This window comes from Lutzomyia longipalpis, chromosome 1 (assembly GCF_024334085.1).
Source record: "Lutzomyia longipalpis isolate SR_M1_2022 chromosome 1, ASM2433408v1".
Taxonomy (NCBI): Eukaryota; Metazoa; Arthropoda; class Insecta; order Diptera; family Psychodidae; genus Lutzomyia; species Lutzomyia longipalpis.
Genome location: NC_074707.1, coordinates 5,383,696 through 5,408,164, shown reverse-complemented (window position 1 = coordinate 5,408,164; position 24,469 = coordinate 5,383,696). Strand labels below are relative to the sequence as shown.

General features: G+C 33.2%; 2 protein-coding genes across 2 annotated transcripts in view; both read left to right on the top strand.

Moving 5' to 3' along the window:
• Positions 1-24,469, top strand: part of LOC129786719 (glutamate-rich protein 2) — an 871,459-nt gene that overhangs the window by 309,246 nt on the left and 537,744 nt on the right. The gene's annotated exons all lie outside the window — the stretch shown is intronic.
• On the top strand, positions 1,122-14,040 carry LOC129786683 (mitoferrin). Its single transcript, XM_055821855.1, has 5 exons — positions 1,122-1,421; positions 2,304-2,392; positions 4,143-4,267; positions 4,354-4,757; positions 10,687-14,040. The coding sequence occupies exons 1-5, from the start codon at positions 1,305-1,307 to the stop codon at positions 11,086-11,088; spliced, it is 1,137 nt and encodes a 378-aa protein (XP_055677830.1). The 5' UTR covers positions 1,122-1,304; the 3' UTR covers positions 11,089-14,040.

Below are 24,469 nucleotides of genomic sequence, written 5' to 3'. Positions count from 1 at the left end.
TAAGTTCAGTCGTCGTATGACGAATTTTTTATTCAGTGGATCTTAGAAGTAAAACTAATTATTTTAATAATGATTTTAAAATATTAATTTTATTGTAAATAAAATTTGCTTATCTCCATAAGAGCATAATCTTTAATAAGAACACATAAAAGCTTTCTCAATTTACATAATTTTTAAAGTTCTGAGGCGAAAGGATTTGTTATGTTCTTAAAAAATAATTTTAGAGTTTTTTAAAAAATCTAATGTTTCAATCTTCCCGCCAAAATACTCCTCATTAACGTTTCAAAAATTTTCCGCTGCAAGATAAGGCGCTGATCTTCAAGAAGGATTTTTCGCAATTTTTCTTCAGTGAAATTCATATATCGGCTCTCAAATTACATTCAGAAGCTATCTAAGGCTCCTCGGAGCACTCTCAGGGCCCTCATTAACCCAAAGAATATGTCTTTATTACAAAAAAAATAAATTTTTAACATTTATGAACAAATAAACAAAATTCTTATTATATTTTTTTTACAGTGTACCGCGGACTTTATTTGAATTTCAATGCAAAGCAAAAATTTCAGTTTGGTAAAATCCCAGCGCCACAGTCTTTTTTGTTACACCTGTGACTTTTCTTGCAAACGTCACGAAACATTCAGGAAGACAATTTCTAATTTTTTTTCTAATAAGAAAGTTCATGATTTTCCTAGGAAGTTCTTGAAAGTATTGGGTTGTCCAATATTTATCCGGATTTCTAACCTAACATTTTTACTATTTCAATGGGGATGAATGAGACAGAAAATCAAATTTTAGTGAATTTATGTGAATATCTTAGGTTAGAAATCCGTGTAAATATTGAACAAACCAATAGAATGGATCAATCGGATCAATGGGCATTTTATCGTGCAATTTAAGACACCCTTCCAACTTTCAATTCATGAGAGAAAATAAGTTCAAATATTAAGAAAAAACATCGCAGAAAATAACAAAATATTTTTAAAAGTGAAAAAATAATCAAATTGTGGATTGTCCCAGGAAAGTCTTGGACTTTCTACATCTTTAGACTCTCACCTTAATTCTCCCAAGACGTCCTTCGGAAATTGTCCGAATCTTCAGCTGTGACACAGGGCACACTTTGTTGGTGGGATAGAAAATATTTCATGTCAGTCATTCGCAGTCGAAGGGAAACTGGCGTGGTGGGATTTTCTTCCATTTCGCGTAACATGTCTCAGTGAATTTGGCATTGATTGCACGATTTTCCGGGAAAATTGCAAAGTAAAACCTTTTTAGATTCATTCAGTCCAGGCGAAAAGTGTGTGTGAACGATGAATTTCGACGATTACGAGCAACTTCCCACGACGAGTGTTTTTACCAACATGACCGCAGGAGCGATAGCTGGTGTCTTGGAGCACTGCATAATGTATCCCTTGGATTCCGTCAAGGTGAGCCTGGTCAGCATGCCACAGCTGAAACATGCCCTCAACACTGTCCGGAAGGGTCATCAGGAGAAGGAGGAGGAGGGAGAGGAACTTAACCTCACACACACTGACGACGACTCCCTGACACAACACAGATGGGGCGAGAAATTAAATGGAAAATAATGCGTAGAATGGTGCGGGAATTCCACTGGAGGACAGTAGGAGGTGATCCCGTGGGCTGTGCTGCGGGCACATCAATTGGGGCCAAGCCAGCGAGAGAGTTAATTTGGTGACTCCCATTAAAAATAGAACAGCAAAAAGAAAGTCGCTGGCTGATTGCATAAGGTTTTCATCGCGAAAAGGTCCCCCAAAAGGAAAAATGACCGCTAATCCATGCAATTCCCCCCGGCACAATTAATGAAGATGACTTTCTAAATCACCTCCATTGATTATTCATCGGTACTCGCCGCTGCATTATCATTTTACGATGAATTATTTTGCCTCTGGAAGAGTTTATTTTCCTGGACCTAACCTAACTCGCGTGACGTCACCACATTTGCCATTCACTGTGAAATTTGCAAATATCCAGCATAATTAACAATTCCATCTCGCACGGCGGCATCTGCGGGGCTTTGGGTGTGCAAAAAGGGGGTTTTGATGGGGAAATTGGGAGATGACATGACCTGCATACCCGCCCACAAGGCGCCTCTCAGTTGGAATTCTTCGCAACACCATGATTCTCTAGTTTTCCGCATTATCTCCCATTTGATTGTGTATACACACACGTAGAAATGATAAAGCACCTTTGCTGGTTAAACCTGGAGAGACCACGTTTTCCCGGAATGATAGTGCCACAGCCAACTGATAACGAATTTTTTGCCTTCTCTGGGCTGTTTTTTTTTGCAGACACGCATGCAGAGCTTATCTCCGGTAACGAAGGGCAGTACCATCATGTCCACAATGACCACAATGATACAGAAGGAAGGAATTTTAAGGTAAATAAACATTTTTTTTGCTCAAAAGAATTCGTTCTAAAGCAGGAATTTTATCGGTGATCTCTTTTTAATGCAACGTCACTGTGTCGTATGATCTCTGTGCTCTCATCTCGAGACAGTGTGCTTAATTTATCACACAACAAGAGTGTTATGTGTAGTATACACACCAGAAAAATTATGAAGTTTATGCCGAGATTGTGATTCACAGAATTCTCTGGTAAATCCCCAAGAGATTATTCTTCATGTTTCATCTCTTGTTAGGGAACTTTCTTTCTTTCCGCAATGAAGAGAGATTATAGAGAGCTGGTGGATGTCAATATTAGTTTGTTTGCATTAAATGTTATCCTGAAAAGTTGAATTGATAAGAAAAAATTTTTTAATCTTCTAAAATTTAGGTCAACGTGAATTTATCAACAAATGTGCAAAAATTTCTTGATAAATCAAACGTGAAAGGCTTTTAAAAAGTCCCTGAAAATATTAGGATTTTACTTTGAAATCGATTTGAGAGCAGGAATACAGTAAATGCCTTATAGAACGAACGAATTTCTTTAATATTCGTCTTTATTTTCCTAAAAAAAAATTACATTTTGCTGTAAAAAGAAATCTGAGAACAGTAAAAAATACTAATGAAGTTTATTTGATAATGATTCTCTATTAATTTTAATGCTTTACAAAGAGAAATAATCTTGCACGAAAAGTCAAACTAAAATAAATCTCTAAAAAATTATTAATTTAACTCTTTGCTCAGTGTCAGTAATTTGTCTAAAATAAATTATCTGCGCTAATTATTTCTTCTTAGAAAGTAATTAATTCAGATTTGCCGATGAAACTGCCAAAACCTTTCCAAAGTCGCATTTTTAAGTCATTAAGTTATCAACTTAACTAATATTCTTAAAGCTTTGGCGTTACTAGAGAAGATATTTAATTTGTCTAAAGCCTCGTAAAATTTTTTCAGGCTCATGCTGGTTTTTAAGCTACAAAGTAATTTTTTAAGGCTTGAAATTACATTAAAAAATAAAAGGCAATTTTTAAATGTTATTAGAAATGGCCAAAAGTCAATAAAAATCTTCAAACCTTTAACAAAAGGCGTAAAAAATGTTTAAATAAACGGCAAATGTTAGAAATGTTAAATATTAAGGCATTATTAAGAAACTTCAAACGATAAAAAAATTAAAAATAGTTCCAAAAACTCTTAAATTAAATTAATTAAGTTGTTAAGTAATTTCTCTACTTGTCAACAGCTCAAACGTTCTTTTACTTCTAATTTTAGTATTTTTGCATTTCTTAAATTAACAACCTAACAAGTTCCATTGAAGTGATTTCTGAAAACCTCTTGTCTTAAAATATCACACAAGAAGTTCCAAAAGGTCATCCTTAAATAAAATGTATTTAACTTTCATCAAAATAAACTCTTTTTGCACCATTCTGAGATCCAAAAATGTTCGTTATGTAGGAAATTCAGTGTAAAAAAAAATTTTAAATTACTTCCAATTTTAGATTTTATTACAATGAAAAGTGACAAAAATAACAAAAACTTTCCAGAAAACAATTTTAGTAATGTCATTCAGAACGTTTTAATCTTTAAAAGAAAATCAATAAAATTTCATTATTTTTATCCATTTACCCAAAAGAATATTCATTCAATTAGGCTAAAATGTTTACAAAGCTAAAAAAATATGGAATTATGAGAAATTCCTATAAGAATAATTCCTTATAAGATTCTAATAAGTTTCCTTTTTGCCATTTAAAGGCCTGTTCGAGGAATGGGAGCCGTTGTTGCCGGGGCTGGCCCTGCACACGCCTTCTACTTTGCCTCATATGAATACAGCAAAAATTCCCTGGCCAAAATCTCTCCTCACCAGCAAGTCAGCTACAGTGAGTCGTCATCACGATTTTTGTCTGCAATTTTACGCCCATTTTTAACAATTTATTCTTTTGTTTTCGTTGCGTTGTCTGCACAGTAACTTCGGCCGTTGTGGCAACACTTATCCACGATGCCATCTCGAATCCGACAGAAGTGATAAAGCAACGGCTTCAGATGTACAATTCGCCGTACAATTCTGTGATCCAGTGCATGAAAACTGTGTACCGGACGGAAGGCATGAAGGCCTTCTACCGCTCCTACTTCACTCAGCTTGTGATGAATCTACCCTATCAGGCGATTCATTTCTCCACATATGAATTTTTCCAGAATAAACTAAACAAGGACCACCACTACAATCCACCAGTACACATGTTTGCCGGCGGTGCGGCCGGTGCTGCAGCGGCGGCATTCACGACACCCCTCGACGTGGTGAAGACGCTGCTCAATACTCAGGAGACCAGCGTGGGTACCACGAAGGGTATGACGGATGCCGTGAAAAAGGTAAGAAGCTCCTTCTTTTGGCAGAGAAAATACTCGATTTGAGGGGGAGGAGTATAGAAAACAAATTGACCTTGTGAGCTCTGGGGCAAGAGTATAAAAGGCAAAAGAATAAAAAAAATCACCGGCTATAAAAACGCATTACTCGGCATGACTTTGCATGTTGAGGCAGAGTATGTTCAGTTGAAGAAGAAAAAAAAAACATTCTTCACGCGAATTAATTTCTCTCTCAAATCCATACTCAGCGACTTCCGAGAAGATGCCCCAAATCCCGGCTTTTTATTTATCTTTCTACCCAAAAACTCAATCACTTTTCCACCAATTTTTTTTTACCACGGGGTGATTGATAAGAGGGCAGAACATTTTGAAATACACTACCCTCAAAAAGTTTCCGGGCAAGCAAAAAAATGAGGTATTTTTGAAGGCAAATTTCAAGTGGCTATATCTCCGGCTGTGGTCAACTGATTTTCAAAAATGAATTAGTTTTCAAAAGGTACATTTCTCACCTTTCTAAATCTGGCAAATTTTTGAAAATCGGTCAACCCGTTAATTTTTGGCAGCCATTTTAGTTAAGCTAGGTAAAAGCGTTTTTTTTTTTCACGATGTCACAAATTTTGACCGATTTTAACAAATGAACTATCGTTGGAAAGGTAATTTAATTCCCTTTCTAAATCTTTTTTTTTTTTCAAGTTAGAGGTCATGATTAGCTACCATTTAAATCCTAGTTTGTCCAAATCAGTCAACCACAACTGAGATATAGTCAAAAGTGTATTTTTCACTATGGTTCACTAGAATAGCTGCCACGACCTAACCGCTTGACCGATTTTGAAAAATTTACCAGATTTGGAAAGGGAATCAAATTACCTTTCCAACGATAGTTTATTTGTTAAAATCGGTGCACTAGCAGCCGAGATGCAAGAGGTCAAAGTCAAAATTTGTGAAATTGTGAAAAAAAAAACGTTTTCACCTAGCTTTACCAAAATGGCTGCCAAAAATTAACGGGTTGAGCGATTTTCAAAAATTTGCCATATTTAGAAAGGTGAGAAATGTACCTTTCCAAAACTGGTCGATCTTTAAAAATCGGTTGACCACAACCGGAAATATAACCACTTGAAATTTACCTTCAAAAATACACCATTTTTGCTTGCCCGGAAACTTTTTGAGGGTAGTGTAAATTCATATACAAGTAAATTCCATATGATGGGGAATTTACGTCAGGGAACAATCATTGCTAATGATTATTTAAGTGCTCACAGAGTTATTTTTTGCTTTCCTGATTTTTTTTCGCAGCATTATTTTGATGAACAATTTGCCGATGATTTGTTGTATTTTTGCAAAATGTTTTTTTTTTGGGGGGCCATGGTTTAATGCGACAAAAATCAATAATACAAAATTATTCAAGGTATCCAACAATGTCCACATACAAAAGTGTAGAGGAGATGTTTCCAAAATTAACCAAATAATCTCGCTTTCCCCCCACCAATGGGCTGCAAAAAAAAGCAATAAAACCTGAAATGTCTTTAAGACACAACTCTGTCGTTATAAATAAATCAACGTCTAAAATGATATTTTCGTTGAATTAAATTCTTTTTTTTTATTATTTTAATTCTGATTTATTTTTGTCAAATCGTCATTAGTCAGCACTATCGATTTATTAGCTCTAAACTAATACTCTTTTACAGGGTTAAAGTAAAGCCCTCCCCAATGCCCTTATCGCCTCCACAAAAGTGACCGGAAAAGTCAAAAATGAACTTTGAGTTCATTGACAAGTGAAGATTATGCGATGCGGAATAAAAAGCCGCATAGACGAATGCGATAATACACCGATAATACCATTCCCGAGATAATGAATTCTAGTTCTGTTGAGTTGGGAATTAAAATAGAATAATTCTTATCACAAAATCACAGCTGAATTTAATTGTCCCGAAAGAAAATGCCTAAAGTCTAAAGCAAACAAGCTGCATAAGGCACAAATTGGCAAATCTAACTGACTAATTCATTGACTTGAATGATAAGATTTCAGGGAATTTGCGAGATGGCTTTTAAGGGGACTGATTACAAATTCTAGAGAATAATAAAGTTTTTTTCTTTTATTTATTTACTTTTAAAAAAGCGTAAAGTGAGTCATTTTTGTTTGGATGAAGAATTGTGGGGTCATTGAACAAAATGGCAACTCAAGTATTGATTAAAATAATATCGCATTTGCAAGCATTTTCTCACTGCAAGTCTGTGTAGATGATGCAAACAATTCGTAACCATATGGGAAAGGAAACGCAGTCAGAGTTATCTCTCAAATGGAGGGATTTAATGCTGCTGAATTTGTTGCTTTTTTTTAGCATTGATAACACCGAAAGAGTTTCTTCTTTTGTAAACTCATCGTTCAATTGAAGGGTCATTATGAGTCTAGTAGGAGTTTAATTCTATTAAACAGGGTGGCAATTTAATGCTTCTATTAAAGTTAAAGATTGTGAGGTTTCGGCTTTTTTTTTCTTATTCAATTGTAATGGTTTAAAAAAGCATAAAAAGATTCTAAAAATATATTAATTTAATGCTTTTCTTTTAAATGAAATTGATTAAAATGAGTTTTTCCTTTTTGAAATAGACAGTTCAATTGTTTTTTTTTTTGTTTTTAAATATTTTTAATCTATTTAATCTATATTATCGCTATTCTGAGAAAGTCGGAATTTATAAAATAGATAAAATATCTTTTGCTGCTAAATCCTTCTTAGTAATTGAATTCTAAAGAAATACAAAATTAATTTTAAAGATAATCCTTCAATCTTTCAGTTAGAAAATAGGTAGGGGAGAGCGGGGTTAAAAAAGTCACTTAAGGGTTTAGAAAAAGTTCAAAAAATCATATTTATCAAATAGATAAAGCGATGTGTATAGCTCATTTCTTTAGGCAATTTACTGCCCTACAACTCTTTCTCAGACCATTTTGTTCTATCTAGCTAGGAAATATGATATTTTAGGCTTTTTCTAAACACTTAAGTGACTTTATTAGCCCCGCCCTCCCCTATAATTATTGGGATTAAAAAACAATTTTCCTTTAGAAATAACTTAATTTTAATCTTTTAATTTTTGATTCTTTTCTTTAGAAAGAATAATTTTATTAACTGAAAGAAATCGGAATTTCTCTTCTTTTTTTTAATTACCTGATGAATGGCCTAAATTGTGCCGAATTCTTGACACAATTTAAGATCAATAATCAATATAAAAAAAATATTATAAACAAAAAAACTGTAAAACGAATACTTCTGCTTGTTTTTATTAAATTAGATTTAAATTTAATTTAGTGAGAATTCTAAATCTTAATAAGGAACCTTAAATCAAAAGATCTTAAGGGGGATAATTAGAATTGATATTTACTTTTAAAAATGTTTTTTTATTAACTCGTAAATCCCCTACAAAATTCACATAATAACGAACAAAATAAATAAAAATGATCGAAATTAATTATTTAAATAATTAAATTAATTAAATAAAATATTTAAATAAATTAAATTATTTAAAAAAAAAATTAATTCTCCTATTTTCATTCATTCTTCATTATTTTTTTACAGTGAGTTTTTTAATTAATTTGTTTATTTTATACTTAAATTAAATGTTACATTAAATAATATATTTTTCAATTATAAAATTTTTGATGAATTCATTTCGTTTTACAATATTTCGTTTCCTGAAAAAGCTTAATGGGAAAATTTTAACGCATTTTCAAGCTAACTATTCTATCTTTAATCGGTTCTTTTCAAAATTTACTCCAACTTAAGAATTTTATTGGAAAAATTACATTCAGAACATTCTTAAGACCTTATAAATTGGCACTAATAATTGATTTTAATTTTTTTTAGCTAATTTCTAAATACGTAGAAAATTTCTTTAATGTGATTAAGCAAAGAAAATTAGATAATTTATTTATTTTCACACCTTGTAAATAGATTCAAGTACTTCTTACTGCAAAGTATGAAAGACGATATGGTTGTGGTTTTATACTGATTATGCCTCGAAAAAAGTTCATTTTATTATCAATGTTTTCTTCTTGCTGAGTGGTTTACCAAAGATAGTGCGGTGTGATGATGGAAAATTTCATTCGTGAGGGAAATAGACCGAATAATATGACAATTCTCACAGCAATATTCTCTTCCACGGATGCCGGTAGATATTAGAAGAGAATTCAAGTTTCTTTTAAAAAATAAATAAATAAGAATTATGTATGATATCATTCTTTTTAATTAGAACGTGTACGCAGACATTTGTCAGTATGATGTTGTGTAAAGAGAGAAGAATACTAATTTCCGCTCAAGGTTAGTTTTGCAACGCAAACATTTTTTCGCGGACTTGTAAAACAGCCCATGGCATGACACCAAATATTTTCTTCTTTCCCTTTTTATCTTCTTGCACGTGGGCTTGTGAGAGTTTCCACGGTAATGAAGGTTGAAGGGGGAGGGGTTGTGTATTGGTGGGTGAAAAGGCACAGAACTAGAAAAGTACGAATCTGTCCTTGATAATTCCTTTTTTGATAGAAGAAGAAAAAAAGAACATGAAGGTCTCTCTTAGTTAGTTGTTTCGCCAATTCAATCATCCCTCTTCATTCATATCGCACAGAGAAAGAGAGAAAAATTATTATTGAAGGAAATCGTGCGTGGAAGTCACTGTCAGGGCAAAACGATAAAATTGTTTGGCAATAGAAGTGAGGAAGATGTATATTAAAGGTCATATTTAGGTATTAAGTCATCGTAATGTAAATACGTAATAATAAAAGGCAGGGTGTATTATCAATAAAATGTTTGTCTATTTGTTAATCAAGTAAAGTTACAAAGGGAATAAGTACTTGGTATACCACAATCGTGGCATACCAAGTATTGTAATCGTCGGAAAAACCGACCGCCTAAGATCGGGCTCAAACTTGGTATGAGCACGTTCCAGACAACCCACATTACGCCTAAACTTTGCCTTATAGCTCGAGAACGGTAAGAAATATAGACTACCGGTTTGAAGTTTTCTATAGAAATGTGGGTGTAAAATTTCATTTTTTCGCATTTTCAAAATCCAAGATGGCCGCCGTCCGCCATTTTGAAATACCGTCAACCACTTCCCTTATAGCTAGAGATCTGAAATTTTAGTAGTATGTTGTAGGGCTTAGTGAGACGTTTTCATCGATAACCCATACTTGAAAATCGGTCAAGCCGTTTAGCAAATATGGCGGCGTAAAGCAAAAAATGTTTTTTCGATATAACTCGAAAAGGGCTCGACCGATTTTGACCGTCTTGGTATCAAATGAAAGGTATTGCGAAGCGCTACAACTGTCTAGAACATTTCAAGTTCCAAAAATTGCCACAAGAGGCGCTAAAATCAAAAACAAAAATTGCCTAACTTTAAGGGGCAATATGAAAAATTCTTGAATTTGAAAAGTTCTAAGAGCCATATCTCTTAAACTACTTGTCAGATTTTAGTCAACTTGGTATCAAATTAAAGGTTATACGATTCTCTACAGTTTTCTGGAACAACAGAAAGTTCTAGAACTAATTCTTGAGACAAAAAATGAAAAAACTGTTTTAGTAAAACAAAAAGCCGCCATTTTGTGTATTAGCGGTGACCTTGAAAAGTATCATAATATATCCTAAGTTATAGCTTATTTCAAGACCTTTCCATAACTAGTCAAGAAATTTCTGTAGGTGTTATAGAACTTTAGATATGAGAATTTTTATTATTCAAATTACTGGATTTCACAAAAAATCAACTTTGCCAAACTGATACTGCTCATAAATTTAATTACAACGCATAGACTGACCCATCCGCGTTGTGGGACACTAACTCTTATAACTGGATGCATTATGAATGACTTTTTGCTGAAAAGAAAAGAATTTAATACAATTTAAGGGATTTTAAAATTGATTTAAGAAAAAATTAATTAATTTTCTTTTGCCGGCAGATCTATGAGCGAGCTGGACCTCTGGGCTTCTTCAAGGGTCTCATGCCGCGAGTACTGTACTCGATGCCAGCCACAGCAATCTGTTGGTCAACGTATGAGTTCTTCAAGTATGTCATATCGAATCGTGGCAGGGAATTCAATTCACCCGCTGCTGCGGCTGTGGGGGCGTGTAGGACTAAAGCAGGGACGGAGGTTGCAATGAAAGCGAGTGACCATCACACGCCGGGGCATCGGTATGTGCTGCCCGTGGTGAATTCAGATGTGGAAATTGCCAGCGGAAGTCTCAAGCCACGCGAATTACCCGCAATGTCCGGAGCCGGTATGTATGGTGCCCTCAATTTAAATACACTTCACTCCGACTCCTCAGCGACACGACAGTTCGATCAGCGGTGTAACACCTAAAAGAACTAATTTTTGAATATTTACTTTTTTTTGTTTTGAAAGAACCTGAAAAAGAATTTCTTCCAGTTGTTTCATTAGAATGAAAAAAAAATAAGAAAAGATTTACAATTTACTCTTTTAAATCCACGATTTATGCAAAAAACACAAAAAAACAAAAATAGTTGAGGTCTGGAATAATGCAAAATTTGTCATATAATAAGTTTATGTAAAATGTATAAAAGAAAAAAACGAATAATGTCTCAAGTCCACGGCAAAGCCGTACCAAATATATCTCCCCCTTGTATGCTACAGCCCCCCCCCCCCAAATCAGCCACTTTACTCGCATTATAAGCAAAAAAAAAGAAAAATAATAATCTCTTGCGAATGAGAGAGAGTCTAAATAGCTGAACCTCCCAATTTGTTTACAAGTTTATTTTATTTTTTATTTGTTGTGTCTTTTTGGGCATTTTATCGGCAAACTCCTTGCCACTACCATTGCCCATTTGGATATTTTTTTCTTTCCGTTGAATATATTTTTTTTTTTTTGCAAAAAAAGGTTTTTATTTTAGGTGGAAGAGAAGTTAAGGAAGAGATAGAGAAGAAGGAGAAAAAATTGGCAAAACTACAAAAAAGGGTTTAAAGGGGACAAGAAAAAAGTACACGAAAATATTTTTTTAGGAAGAGATTGAAAAAATTATAGTATTACAAAAAAAAATGAATCGCAAATAAGGAAAAAAAATTGTTGATGTTGATGGAAAAGAAAGAGAATCAAAAGAGATCAACCGTGAGAAAAAATTGTTGAAACAATTGATTTCTATTTTGATGCATTGAGCGTATAAATTGTGATTTCACATTTTGAACGAGGGATTTGGGTTCTTGTTTTTGAAACAAAAACATAAATTAAGAAAAAATTAAAGGGAATGAGAAATGATCTTTGTGTGTCGTGCTGATGAAAAAAAAACGAAACAAATCCACAAAATCTCCTATTTCACACAAATTAGCAAAATTTTTCTTGCAAATTCAAACACATTTCTGTGAGGAAGAAAAACGGCATCAAATGCCACAGAGAATTTTCTTCTTTTCTTAGAAATTTGTAAATAAAAAAATTATATAAAAAATTGAAGAAAGACAATGTGTTTAAAAAATAGGATAATTGATGTAAATAGTGTAATTTGAAAAAAAAAAAAGATGAAAAAAGTAATTTTAAAATGTTTTAAATTGATCCGTTTTGTGTTGTTAATTTCACGAGAAATGAAGAGAAAAATAATTAACTAATTAATAACGAACTTAGTGTTGCTACACCTCATTGGATATTTAATATAAAAAAAAAATTAAAAATAAATAAAATGAGTCAAACTGTTCAATAGTAGATCATATATTATTCAGACAATATTAGAATTTTAAGAATTTTCACGGAAAAGTCAGAATGAAAAATGGAATAAGTTTTAATTAATAAATTTATCAGCAAATTAGCAAGATTGCAATAGCAAATACACCCACAAACACAGCCTAGACACCGTCTTATAAACATTCAATACACATAGAAATTCTATGTTTTAGATTTTTCAAAATGCTAACGGTCAATTAGTCGAAATTTTCAATTTTTAAAATAATCATTCTAAACTCAAAGGAATTTTAATTCGGCTTTTGCATGCTTTTAGACAGAGCAGAATGTTGTGAAGGGTAGAAGAAGAAAAAACGAACACAAAGACTGAGGAAGCAAAAATCTTTAGATGACTTTATTTGAAGGCTCAAAACGGGATAGAAAAAGTCTTCTATACAGGGTTAGGTTGTACATTGTGGTCAAAAAGAACATTGAAGAGAAAATGTGATTTTTTTGCTCAATTTTTGTGATTTAATGCAATATGATTTGAAAATAAAATTAAGCCTGTTACACACGGTGAGGTTTAAGATTATGGTTTAGAGATTAACTTGGAAAATGTAAAGCTAAGTAAATGAAAAGATAAATGATTTTATTAGGACTTTATAAGTCATCCAATCAATTCAAATTATTTCTTAGAATTCTTATACATAGTAAGAAAAATTACTGAAACGTCGCTGGAAAATAAAGCTGTCCTTATTTTTCTTACTTTTACATATTTCTGTTCAGTCTTAGGAGATTTAGGTTTAAGGAGTTTGAGTTTAAAACTTAAGCTTCAGTCTTTTTTAAATAAAAGATTGAGAATTATTAATTTAATAATTAAAACAACCTTTGTTGGGGTTTAATTTTAAATTAATTTTTCTATAAAACCTAAAAATTGACAATTTTTTCTTTGAAATTTTAAAATTTTAATACATATTTTTTAAGAATTTAAATTCTAATTGACGCATTAACTCAATTTAATTATAAATAATTTCAAAAAAATAAAATTCTTAGAAATATTTCAATTTCTAAGAGCTAGATCGCATAATTAAGTATTAAGATCACATATTTGCTCTCATCAATCAATGTTCTTTTTGACCAAAATGCAAATCTTGCGGTTTTTGTGGAGAAATCACAAAAAGAAGAATAAAAAAAAAAGAAAAATTTGGGATGCCCCAAAAGATGGGAATTCCCTTAAAAAAGAAAATAAAAAAATCATTTGCAATAAATGAAAAAAAATATTGCATTTCACTCATTAGATGTGAGTACTTGTAAATATTGTATAGAGAGAAAGTTAATTTAAAATTCACCTCCTAATTAATTTCTTTAAGTTTCCCAAGAGAAGCGCAATCTTTATAAAATGAGAAATCAATTGCCATGCGGAGAGATTTTTTCACTTCCTCCCTGAGACTTTTTTTTTTTAAATTGAAAAATTCAATTTTATTGTATAAAAAAAATGTTGAGAGAAAAAAAAAGAAAATTCAGAGAGTCATTCAGCGGGAAGTGATAGGGAGAGGAATTTCTGAGAGAAAGAATTATATAGGAAATATTTAAAAATTAAGTGAAGTAAAGTCTAAAAGGAGCAAGAAAAATAAAGATTATTTACAGAATCTTTTTTTCTTTTCTATTTTTATCTCTTTTGCAGCTGACGTGAGCGAAATTGAGGGTGGTGGGATGGAAGGAAATCAAGAAAATTCACGGGATGTTTGAGAAAAATTAATCATGACGTTTTGTTTGGAACTTTCGCCGGGGACCAAAGAGAAAATTCTATATAACAATTTAATATGAAAGGTAGATAAAATTTAATGCAATATACCTGTTTTCTTATCACTTTTTTATCTTTTTGTTTTTGCTGTCGTATATTTAATTGATAACGCGCGCGAATTGTCGTGTCAGAGTGATGAGAAGGAAAATTCAGCAAACTTATCAACAAAACAACTTTCCCAAGCAGGTGGGAGTTTTATACACAGAAAAGGTAAAATAAGCGGGTTTTTGGATTAAGTTTCACCCTCATTCCTTAGAATTTTTGGTATTTGCCATTAAAAGTAATAAATCTTAATTTTATTCTTAATTCCATGGTTAGTCATCCACTTGATCCAATCCTATTTTATTTTATCTTATCTTATCCTTGCTGCCCTCATTAAATGAACCAATTTTAGTGAAAGCGACAAATCTTCAAAAGTATGTTTCTGATAAAAATGCGGTAAACATAAAGGTATGTTGCTTCTTTTTTTTACCTTCTCTATCAATGTGTATGCCCTATTAACAAGCGATGACGAATAAGCTCAAATTTATTGGGAAAAACCTTCTAAAATAATTTGGACATGAATGTAAAAATTTTCTTAAGAAAAAGGAGTTTATTCATTTTGAAAGATTTCTTTGATTTTATAATAACAAATAATTTAAAAACTCTTCTCGAAAAATCTGATCATAAAAAAACAGAAAATAAAGAATCAAAATAAGAGTAATCTTATCGAAATCAAAAATCAATAAAATTAGCAAAAATAAAATTATTTACAACCGATGACGCGATTTTATAGCTTTCTCTGAATATACGATGGCTGTTATCGCTACTATCAGGGAGCTATTGGGTCTGGTGTGGAAGAAAATCGCAGTTAAAAATCAACACGTTCTTGAAAAGTACATAACATAAATATGATTATGATTTATTCATGATCGATGACTGGATTTTGTGCAAATAGAGTGAGGTAATTTTTTTCCCTCTTTTTTTTTCTTCCTCATTATTTGCTCCAAAACTCATACCAATGGGCTGCTTGGCCATATGCTCGGTTGTTTTGGTTGTTTGCATATCACATACACAAAAGGTCAAGCTCGAGTCATCTCTGATCGGCTGTGACGCATCCTGTGAAACGGGCAGGGGTCATAAGCAAATGCAACAACCCTCCCAGAGAGAACTGCACAATTGTTTTTTGTGAATTTCCAGGGAAAAAAAGGGGTGCCTTTTTAAGGGGTAATTTACGTGTATTCGAAGCAGCTCTCTCTGCCTGCAGCCCCTTTTGCCGCGTGCGTGCATTTTCTCAGGAAAGGGATGCACTGCACATACAAGAAGTGAGTCACTCTCGGTGCCAGACAGCAAACAACGCAGTTAATCGAATGAATTTGGTGGAAACGGCGTCACACCAATCATACGCACTTTATTAAATTTATCATTTATCGCTCTTGCGTCCGGGGATGCTGCCAATGGGGTGGATGAGTGACGCCACACTGCTTCGGGAGGGCGAACATTGAAAAAATCGTCTCAATTATGCAATGATTCCGGGAGATCAAAGGGGCATTTATCTGGGGCAATTTTGATGACTAAATGAGCGATAGGAAAATCTTTCTTTAAGATTTTTCTTGGTATTGTTAATCCTTTTGTGTAGTTAGTTTAGAAAAAATCTATCTGGCATGAAAATATTCTATATTCAACCGTATTTGGTTATCCTTACCAGGTTTTTTTTTAAACCGGTTAAGCAGTGTTGATAAAAATTCGAATAAGCATGCAAAGCAAATATTGTATTGTTTCTTTTAATTTCTCTATCGTTTATGAAACTAACCAGTTTAGAAAAGAACAGAGTTTTGAAATTAAATTTATCAAAATTAGGTAAATTTTTAAGAAATTCAGAATAGAACCTGTTACCTCTTCAGGTTCTATAAAATAAAAAATTTTCTTTTCAAAAAAAAATTTTTTTCTCCTTATCTTTGGAGATTTCTCGTTTATTTAATATTTATTTAAAAAATACGTAAATTTATTGGGAAGAAATATCCGGTTTTAAAGTATTTTATTTAAAACTGATGTGCTCGGATTACTCGAATCCTTCCTGAAGTTTAAATTTGGATATCCCATCAATCAGAATAATCCAATCGAAAATCCGACTTTAAGAATTCTTAGATTAACACTTGGAAGATCGAGGTTTCTAACCTCAAAAGTTGGACCTTTTTCTCTCAAAAGAAAATATTTTTCCAAGTTTTCTTTCGACGATCTTGAAGTGATAGAACTTTCCTACACACAAACGTAGAAATTATCACGATATGTTTAAGAGAATTTATTCTGTGTCGATTTAAAAAAATGTCAAATTGGCCACTTTGGCCAGCAAAATCCTCCAGGCTTAAACGCGATCGCAATCTTAAAATTGAAAGATTTTTAAACTAAAAAACAACTTTATGTTCCCTCCATAATTGTGAAGAATAAACATAAATTTTCAAACAGATAAATGCCCCTTTTGGGTGATTTGGGAGTGCGGGTATGAGTCACTCCGGGGGCGAACATGTGCAACATAGCTCGCACCCTTGTGGACTGCGTCATTTGCCCTGCTTCTTGGTCGCACAAGTGGGCCACGTCATTCTCAATATTGCACCACATTGGGTGGATGGGGGTGCAAGGCCAGAAGGCCCATTCATGCAGTGACGAACTCTCTGCTATGCAGGGAAAGGGGGCTCGTCTCTTCCACACGCCCACAAATATCCCCCGCATTCTTTGCTATCAATTTCGCGGAATGCCAGCTGCTTCCACGTGTGCCCACAAGTAGCTCGCTCCTCTTCCCGCGTGAGTAGAGTACTGAAGAGGGCTACGATCATTGCGATAGTGAGTCAGAGAATCATGAGAATTTTATCATTAAGAATTTGTGAAATGATGAAAATCAATGTAAACTCTTTGCAACGTAAAATGACTAATAAGACATTGTTTATGCCCAAATGGTGGTTTCCTTATGCCACACACACGCTATTTATGGGCTCATCAGCAATGGGGGTACAGCGCAGGGTGGGGTATTTTCTGGAAAATGCTCGCAGTCCGTGTGATCTATCCGCGAGACAAACCACAAATTAAATTTAAATTCCTTTTGGTGCGGTTTTCCCAATGTTTTTCCAGAAACTTATACGCGATCTGGCGCAATTATGGATTACATCGTTGTGTACATACTTTTTGTCCCCTCATTCGTAATCAAATGAGGCAAATGAGGTCATTTATTGCACAATTTTTATTCATAAATTCGCTAAAATGTGCTCATCACCACCATATGGGTGATCATATCAATTTCTAATCATTATACGATCAATTACTTTTCCACATTTTCTTGTTTATCAATTTCTTATCTCACAAAAAAGGGAAAATTTTGCAAGCCTAAAGTGGGCACAATTAGCGTGAAATTCATAATTTCAACCCTATTTTTAGCAGCCACACTGAGAGGCTCGACAAGAGATGATTTGTTCACAGAAAACATGTGAAAAACTCCCCTCATTCTTCTAAAAAAAAATAAGCTCAAATGTTGTCATCCTACAGGTGATTCAGGGTTACATTTTTGTCACACACAAGAATGAACGCAATATGAGTATTTGCAAAATGTTCCTTTTATGATTCATTTCACATAGAGTTCACCACACGTGAGAGTATATCACCTGGTTTAGTTTAGTTTAAACTATAGTCCTGTGAATCACAGATCAGACAAAGATCGATGGTGTTGATGGCTCATACATGGGGGTAAATTACTTGCAAATAATTGATTTTAAAATGTTTGTAATTTCATGGAAAAATTATTAATTTTTAAACTTTCTTTTGTTGAGATCGTTGAGATCACTTCGCATGATCTTCTTTGATGATTTTGCGTGTCTCAAAAAGGTTTTGAAAATGCCCAAAATTCCACGAAAAATGAATAATTTAGATTCAATGAAAAAAAAAAAGAATAATTTTTAGTCGATTTTTTAATAATTTCTCAATGATTTGACTAATTTTTTATTTTTATTGTTTTATTATTTTTTTTCTTTAAATTAGCTTTTTTGCTATAATTAATCAAAATCTTCTGAACGTTAGAAAATAATTCTAGAGTTGTCCTGCAATGTCTTAATTTTTGAAACTATTCTTTTACGAATAATTTGGGACAATCCAGTATACATCTAGTATTTTTTAATGATGGTTAAAAATATAATAAACATAGAAAATAAAAAAATAGACTTCTTTTACATTAAAATTATTGTTTAAAATTTGATCATAAAAATTCCATTAAAAAGTTAAAGTATTTGCAATATTTTACAAAGAACTTATTTGATTAAAGCTGCAAAGTTTTAAACATTTAAAAATTGAACTTTTGGCACACTGCAAACCATTCTTAAGGGTTGAATTTCATCAAAATAATTTTTAAAATGTAGCAAAAAAAAGTAAAAATGTTTTTCTTTTCTTTAAACGAATATCTAAAATCTTGGAATTTATATATTTTGTTATTTATGCCATTTATGCCCCATATAAATTCGGCTTTCAGTCCCTTTTTTTTCACATGAAATTTAATTATTTTTCCTAGAAGAAATAATTGTTCATTTTCAAATTATTTTTAAACTATCATTCATAATGGTCATGTATGGAAAATTTTAGAACCATATTAAGATCATTTTCTTCGCATTAGAAATTGCTTAAGAAAAATCTCAAAGCAATTACATTTCGGCCATAATTTCTCCCAAATTTAAGTTTCTAAAAGGGCTCCGTTGTGCCTTATTCCACCCCTGCGTGTTTTAGGGGGTTGTTTTGAGGCATGCGGTCGCAATGGAAAAACTCGGGGTGGCAAGAAGATGAAAATTGTTTTATTAAATGATATTGTAAGGATGCTCTCAGCGCGTAGTACTTTCCCATTTATCGTCAGCACCATGCGTCTTTTGAACATTGACTCCCTCTCCTCCAGTCCACATCAGGGCGACGCGCCCTTTTGGCGCCCTTTCGCATCAGCTGCCACACAATGGTTAAGCAAATTGAGTGACGAATAGATGGGAATCTCATTGTGAGAATCTGACGAATGTCATCATCATTTGACTCATTTGTAATCCTTAAGAGAAAATTGAGTGGAAAATTGTGGGAGTTAACGGCGCATCTACTTCTTCCGTGGCGATGTTCTTTTGCGTTGCAGTTTTTTCAAAGAGCGTCATTTTGAGTGCATTTGCACGTAATTTCTTGGTAAAAGCAGCCCATTTGTTAGAACTTTCTATTCCTGAATTCATAATTGATAACAACCGCAATGAATCCATTTTGGGTGATTACTAATCATTCGCGCGATATAGCTTTTATGTATGTATAAAAAAGTCAAACTTTTTATCAACGAAGCTTTTGAGTTGATATAGAAATTTCGTCAATGCTTACGAAGCGTAAAAAAAGCTTTCAAAAAAAGAGGAAATATCTAATACAAAATTACGCAAAGTCTGAAATTGATAAAACGCATGTTGAGGAAAAAAATGAGAAGAGGAGAAAAGAAATGAAAAAATGAGGGGTTTATTGAGAAATTTAAAGACACTTCAATTCGTCAGCGCGTCTACAGAGGCTGAGAGTGAAAAAACATTGAGCATTGTTGCAATTAAATTTAATTAGCATGATGAGGGTATTGTTAATCATTAGTCACTCACTCGTGTGCTCTATTTCATGACCATAATGTGCTTGCGCCTCCAGAACTGGGCATCTGGAATACAAATCTTCATCTCACACTGGTGGGATTCGAAGAGAGATGCGAACGTCCTCGGGATGGTGACTCATGCATTGGCGCGGTGAGACATGTGCGAGGTCTTTGGGTTCCCGAAAAAAAGAGACCATCGGTCATGGTCATCTCTCGCAAGGAGGGAAGGTTTATTGGCACCACAAAATGTTTCTACGGGGAAAATTTGAGTACCTTATTTTGCGAAAAAGAATTGAAAAAAGAAAAAAAAACATCATTTAACACTCTAGAAAAATCCAATACATTTGTGAGTATTGTTTATCAGCCCTTATCGTGACACTTACAGCCATATCCACTCTCTCACCCACCCTCAAGGTTTCCCACATATGTAGCGTACCTTCTATCGCAAACGAATGAAGCACTACACATAGCACTTTATCATCCTTGGTTCGATTTAATGGCAAAATGACTAATTGTCTGCAGGTGATATATCACAATAGTACTTTACTTTCAATTTTTGATAAAGACACTTTTTTCCTATCTCTGACGATTTTTTTCTGTGCACCAAAAGCCCCCACATTATGTCCCCTACCGTAGTACTTTCCCACTTTTGCCACAATCATTACCTACGTGCTTTTTTTCTTCTTAATTCCAAAATACTACCTGAACCACATCATCCAGGGCAGGTATACCATTTGACCGTTTGCAGATTACGGAAAACTTTTGCTTTCATGCGGGGTTTAGTCATTTCTTTGCAAACGCAAAAAAGGGAATCCTTCATGCAAAACTATATAGTTTGTTCAACACCATTGGCGCTAGCTAGACTTTCTTATCATTGGAGACTCGTAAAACCATTAAGGATGAGGGCAGAAGGGGCAAAAACCCATGTGACGTTGTCTGCAAAAAGAATGAGATCATTTTATCTATATCGGGCTTCAAAAGGTTTTTGTGTTTTTCTTTTTTTTTATTTGGGAAAAAGGTGGTTTTGTGTTACTAACGATGACTGTTATTAAAAAAATTGTATTGCGATTAAATTGGATTTATTGATTAGTCTATTAGTAGGGATGAATTTATGCTTAATTTTTCGTTATGATTTCACATTTATTATTATGATTTAATAGTTCAAAGAATAATAATTATTATGAAATTTCTGTTCATTGAGGTACATTGAAATACAAAAAGAATCTTTCTCAAAATTTTTATTGAGAAAAATCTTGTAAAGTATGATTTGGACCAACCTCCACTAAAATATATTTTTAAATTGAATTAAGTATTTAATAAAAAACGCAAGTAGGTAATTCAATCTTTTCAAATAATGAGCTTAAGAACGACAGAAAATCCGTCTTCTTATTTTCTTGATTATTTTCTTAAATCTATCTTTATTTTACTTTTCGTGAGAAACAAATTTGTTCAAAAAAAAAAATTTTTTTCAAATCCAAAATATGCTTTTTTTTAAACACGAAAATACTTAATTATTTATTATTATTCAGCCGTTGAATGAACATACTAGGAAGTTTTCTTTTCATTCTAAAATTGATTCAATTTCTCACAAAGGTCCTAAAGTTTCCATAATAAAATTAGACAATCCCTTAGCTTTAGTTCAATAAATGCAAAAAACCACTTTCAAAATCAATTTCTGAGCAAAAAACTCTTATCAAAAATTAATGAAAATTATCTTAAAAAGCCCCATTTATCTATATAAAAAAAACCATTACAACAAAATTCCCCCAAAAAATGCAGAATTCACGAAAAAGATAGCAAAGTATGTAGTTGAAGACAATAAATATTATTGCTAATGAGACAACATTTTCACTTCAATGGGATTTTTGTGTGATTATTATGGATTTTCCATGGGATTTTCTACAAATAAAATTAAAGAAATTAAATGAAAAAAATAATATATGTGTGTGTTTTATCACAAAAGTGCTCTCTATACATAATTTAAAGTAGAGTGTCTCAGGTCCGTCTTTGGGGAGACAGAGAAAGTGAAGAGTGTTTACGAATAAATAAATATCTTAAATATTAATCACATTGGACGGGAGTATTAAGTGCAATTGAAATTCAATGGAGGGGTGATTAATGGCATTGTTAATGTTATTAATGTCAATGGAAGAGGAAATATTTGTGGCATAACTAAGTGAAACTCATGCATTTAATTAATGAACAACTATAGTTGAGAATTCGATTGGACGATATTGGTCGACAATTTAAATTTATGGTGCTCATTTGAACTGCATTCTCTCCATCTTTCTTGGATTTTTTTCTCACATTTGACCTCGGGTGCGTTCATGGGGGAGGGGAGGAACTTCAATCTCTCATCTGAGTCAGATTTCACCCCATCTTTTTTCGGGGTAAAATGTAAATTTTATTGTGCTCATTTCGGGGAAAGGAAGGACTTTTCCTATATGGTATATTCGAAGGGGGTGGTGTGGGTGTTTTGTGCACCCCAATTGAATTTCCTGCTGCTGTGGTAAAATTGGAAATTGAACTAATAGAATCCAATTTACTTTTGCCCAAAATACAATGATGGCATATTGCGTGTTCTTTATTGCTGATTTGATTGTGGTGGAGGCTAACAATTTGCAGAGGAGAGAGATGGAAAAACTTGTATGTAATGCAATCTGGAATGCAAATTACGAAATAAGAAGATTTATTCATGCGTGTGGTGGATTAGATGTTAATTTTATTTCTTTGTGATCTCATTGAACTTTTTCTCAAATTCCTTCATCTTTCTTCTTCTTCTTCTTCACTTTAAATTTGTACGGCTGTTGGATTCCTTCCGGATCCATATAGCCTATTCCTTCATCTTTACCACTTCACCCCAGTCTCCTCTATTGTTCGAATTTTGCTCACTTTATTATACGTCCGGAAAATCTATTTTATTGCTTTTGAGTGAGTAAAAATGATTTAAAAAGTTTTTATTAAAAAAAAATGAATAGATTCGGTTAAAGAAAAAGTTTTAATACGTTATTAAACAAAATTTTAAGAATTTTGATTAAAAATTGTTCTTTCTAAACGATTTTGAATTAAGACTTTTGCAAATATTGCAAAGAAATTCCTCAGCATGTCCGGGTTAACAGCTTTTGTAGATATTGGAAGAATTATTCATTCTCAACCATAGAATCTTGAGATTCAATTTCTTCTTTGTTTTATGAGTTTTCTAGCGGTTTTACCGTATATAGGGAATTGATTGAGAAAATCATTAAACGGGAGTCGTAAAGTTCCTGATGAAATCATATAAAATAATCATCTGTGAGGATCGTCATTAATTCTATATAAAAAAAATGAGAAACTATTATAAAAAATGAGTTGCACTTTAAGGTTGAATGATGACTAATTTGCGACCTTTTAGTGATTTTCTTCAATTTACTCACACACTCTTTATGATTCAGATCTTTGTCTATTTTCCCAAATTCCTTAAGTTTTTTTTCGCATTTTTCCGCATTTTAAAACTTTATATTATGTTTTAATGTTAACTTTTAACCTCTTGTGCTGAAAATGTCTCATTTGCAATATATATTGTATGCTATGTATGTATATATTTTTGCAGAAAAAGAGAAACAGCCTTCGTGTTGAGAGTTCAAACACCTAAAATGCGGTATTATGTTTTAAATTAAATGCCGTCTGAATTTTGCCAGAGCGAGCCGAAGAATTTCATTTGGAAGTTTTGCAAAGTGTCTCACAAGGCATCGTGAAAATGTCTTGTGGTGGTGCCACACGAGCTGGTGGCTGGGTGAGGAGAATGTTGCTTCATCCCAGCCTAATATATTTCTCTTTGGTAGCGGTCGGATGGCTGCTACATATGCATATGTACAAGCTGGTGGAGTCAGCCTGAAAGACCTTGCAAGGTAAGTAACGTTTTGCTTTGGCTTTCTTGTGAGAAAAGCAACAACACCAAATGAGCCAAGCCTCGACGGTGCTTGTGCGATGATGATGAAAGAGCTCATACAACCAACACTGCTGCACAGCATGAGAAAATACCTCGCAAAGAAACTGCATTCAATTCCCAATTATTATGTTATTATAAAATATTTTTACCTATTAATCTTTCACTAATTTTCCACTAATCTCAAAATGTTTTGTTGCTTATTTTTTTGCAGGTTCTTCGGTGACTCAAGAAAGGCTCCAAAGTTCCTCAAGGTAGTCTACGCAGGGGGTTTTAGCACAAATTGCTTTTGAGGTGAGTTTTTAGCATGTTTTCTTGATAGCAAATTAGATCTCTCGCAGGTATATAGCACGTATTATGTACGTATATAACATGAGAGCGAAAAAAGTGATTATTTTGATACAACGTAGAGAATTGAGTGAACAAATAGTATTTTTGAGAGGAGAAGAAGCATGAAAAAAAGCTGATATATAAATTTATATTGCTGAAAAATAAATTAACGACCGAAAATACACAATAGGTATGTCGAATGAGAGGCATCGAGCTACATACATATGTTACGTACATACATTAAAGCTTCGAGAGAGCAGCATAAAGTGTACCCTGTGCGAGAGTTCGGAGAGCAGCATAACACAGTCGCACACGGGGCAGCTGTTTGTAAAATTGTAAGCCAATCCCGGCTCATATGGATGAGTCATTCGTATGAATGCCGTGACGTTCCTCTCGGAGTTCTTGGCCGCATGTAGT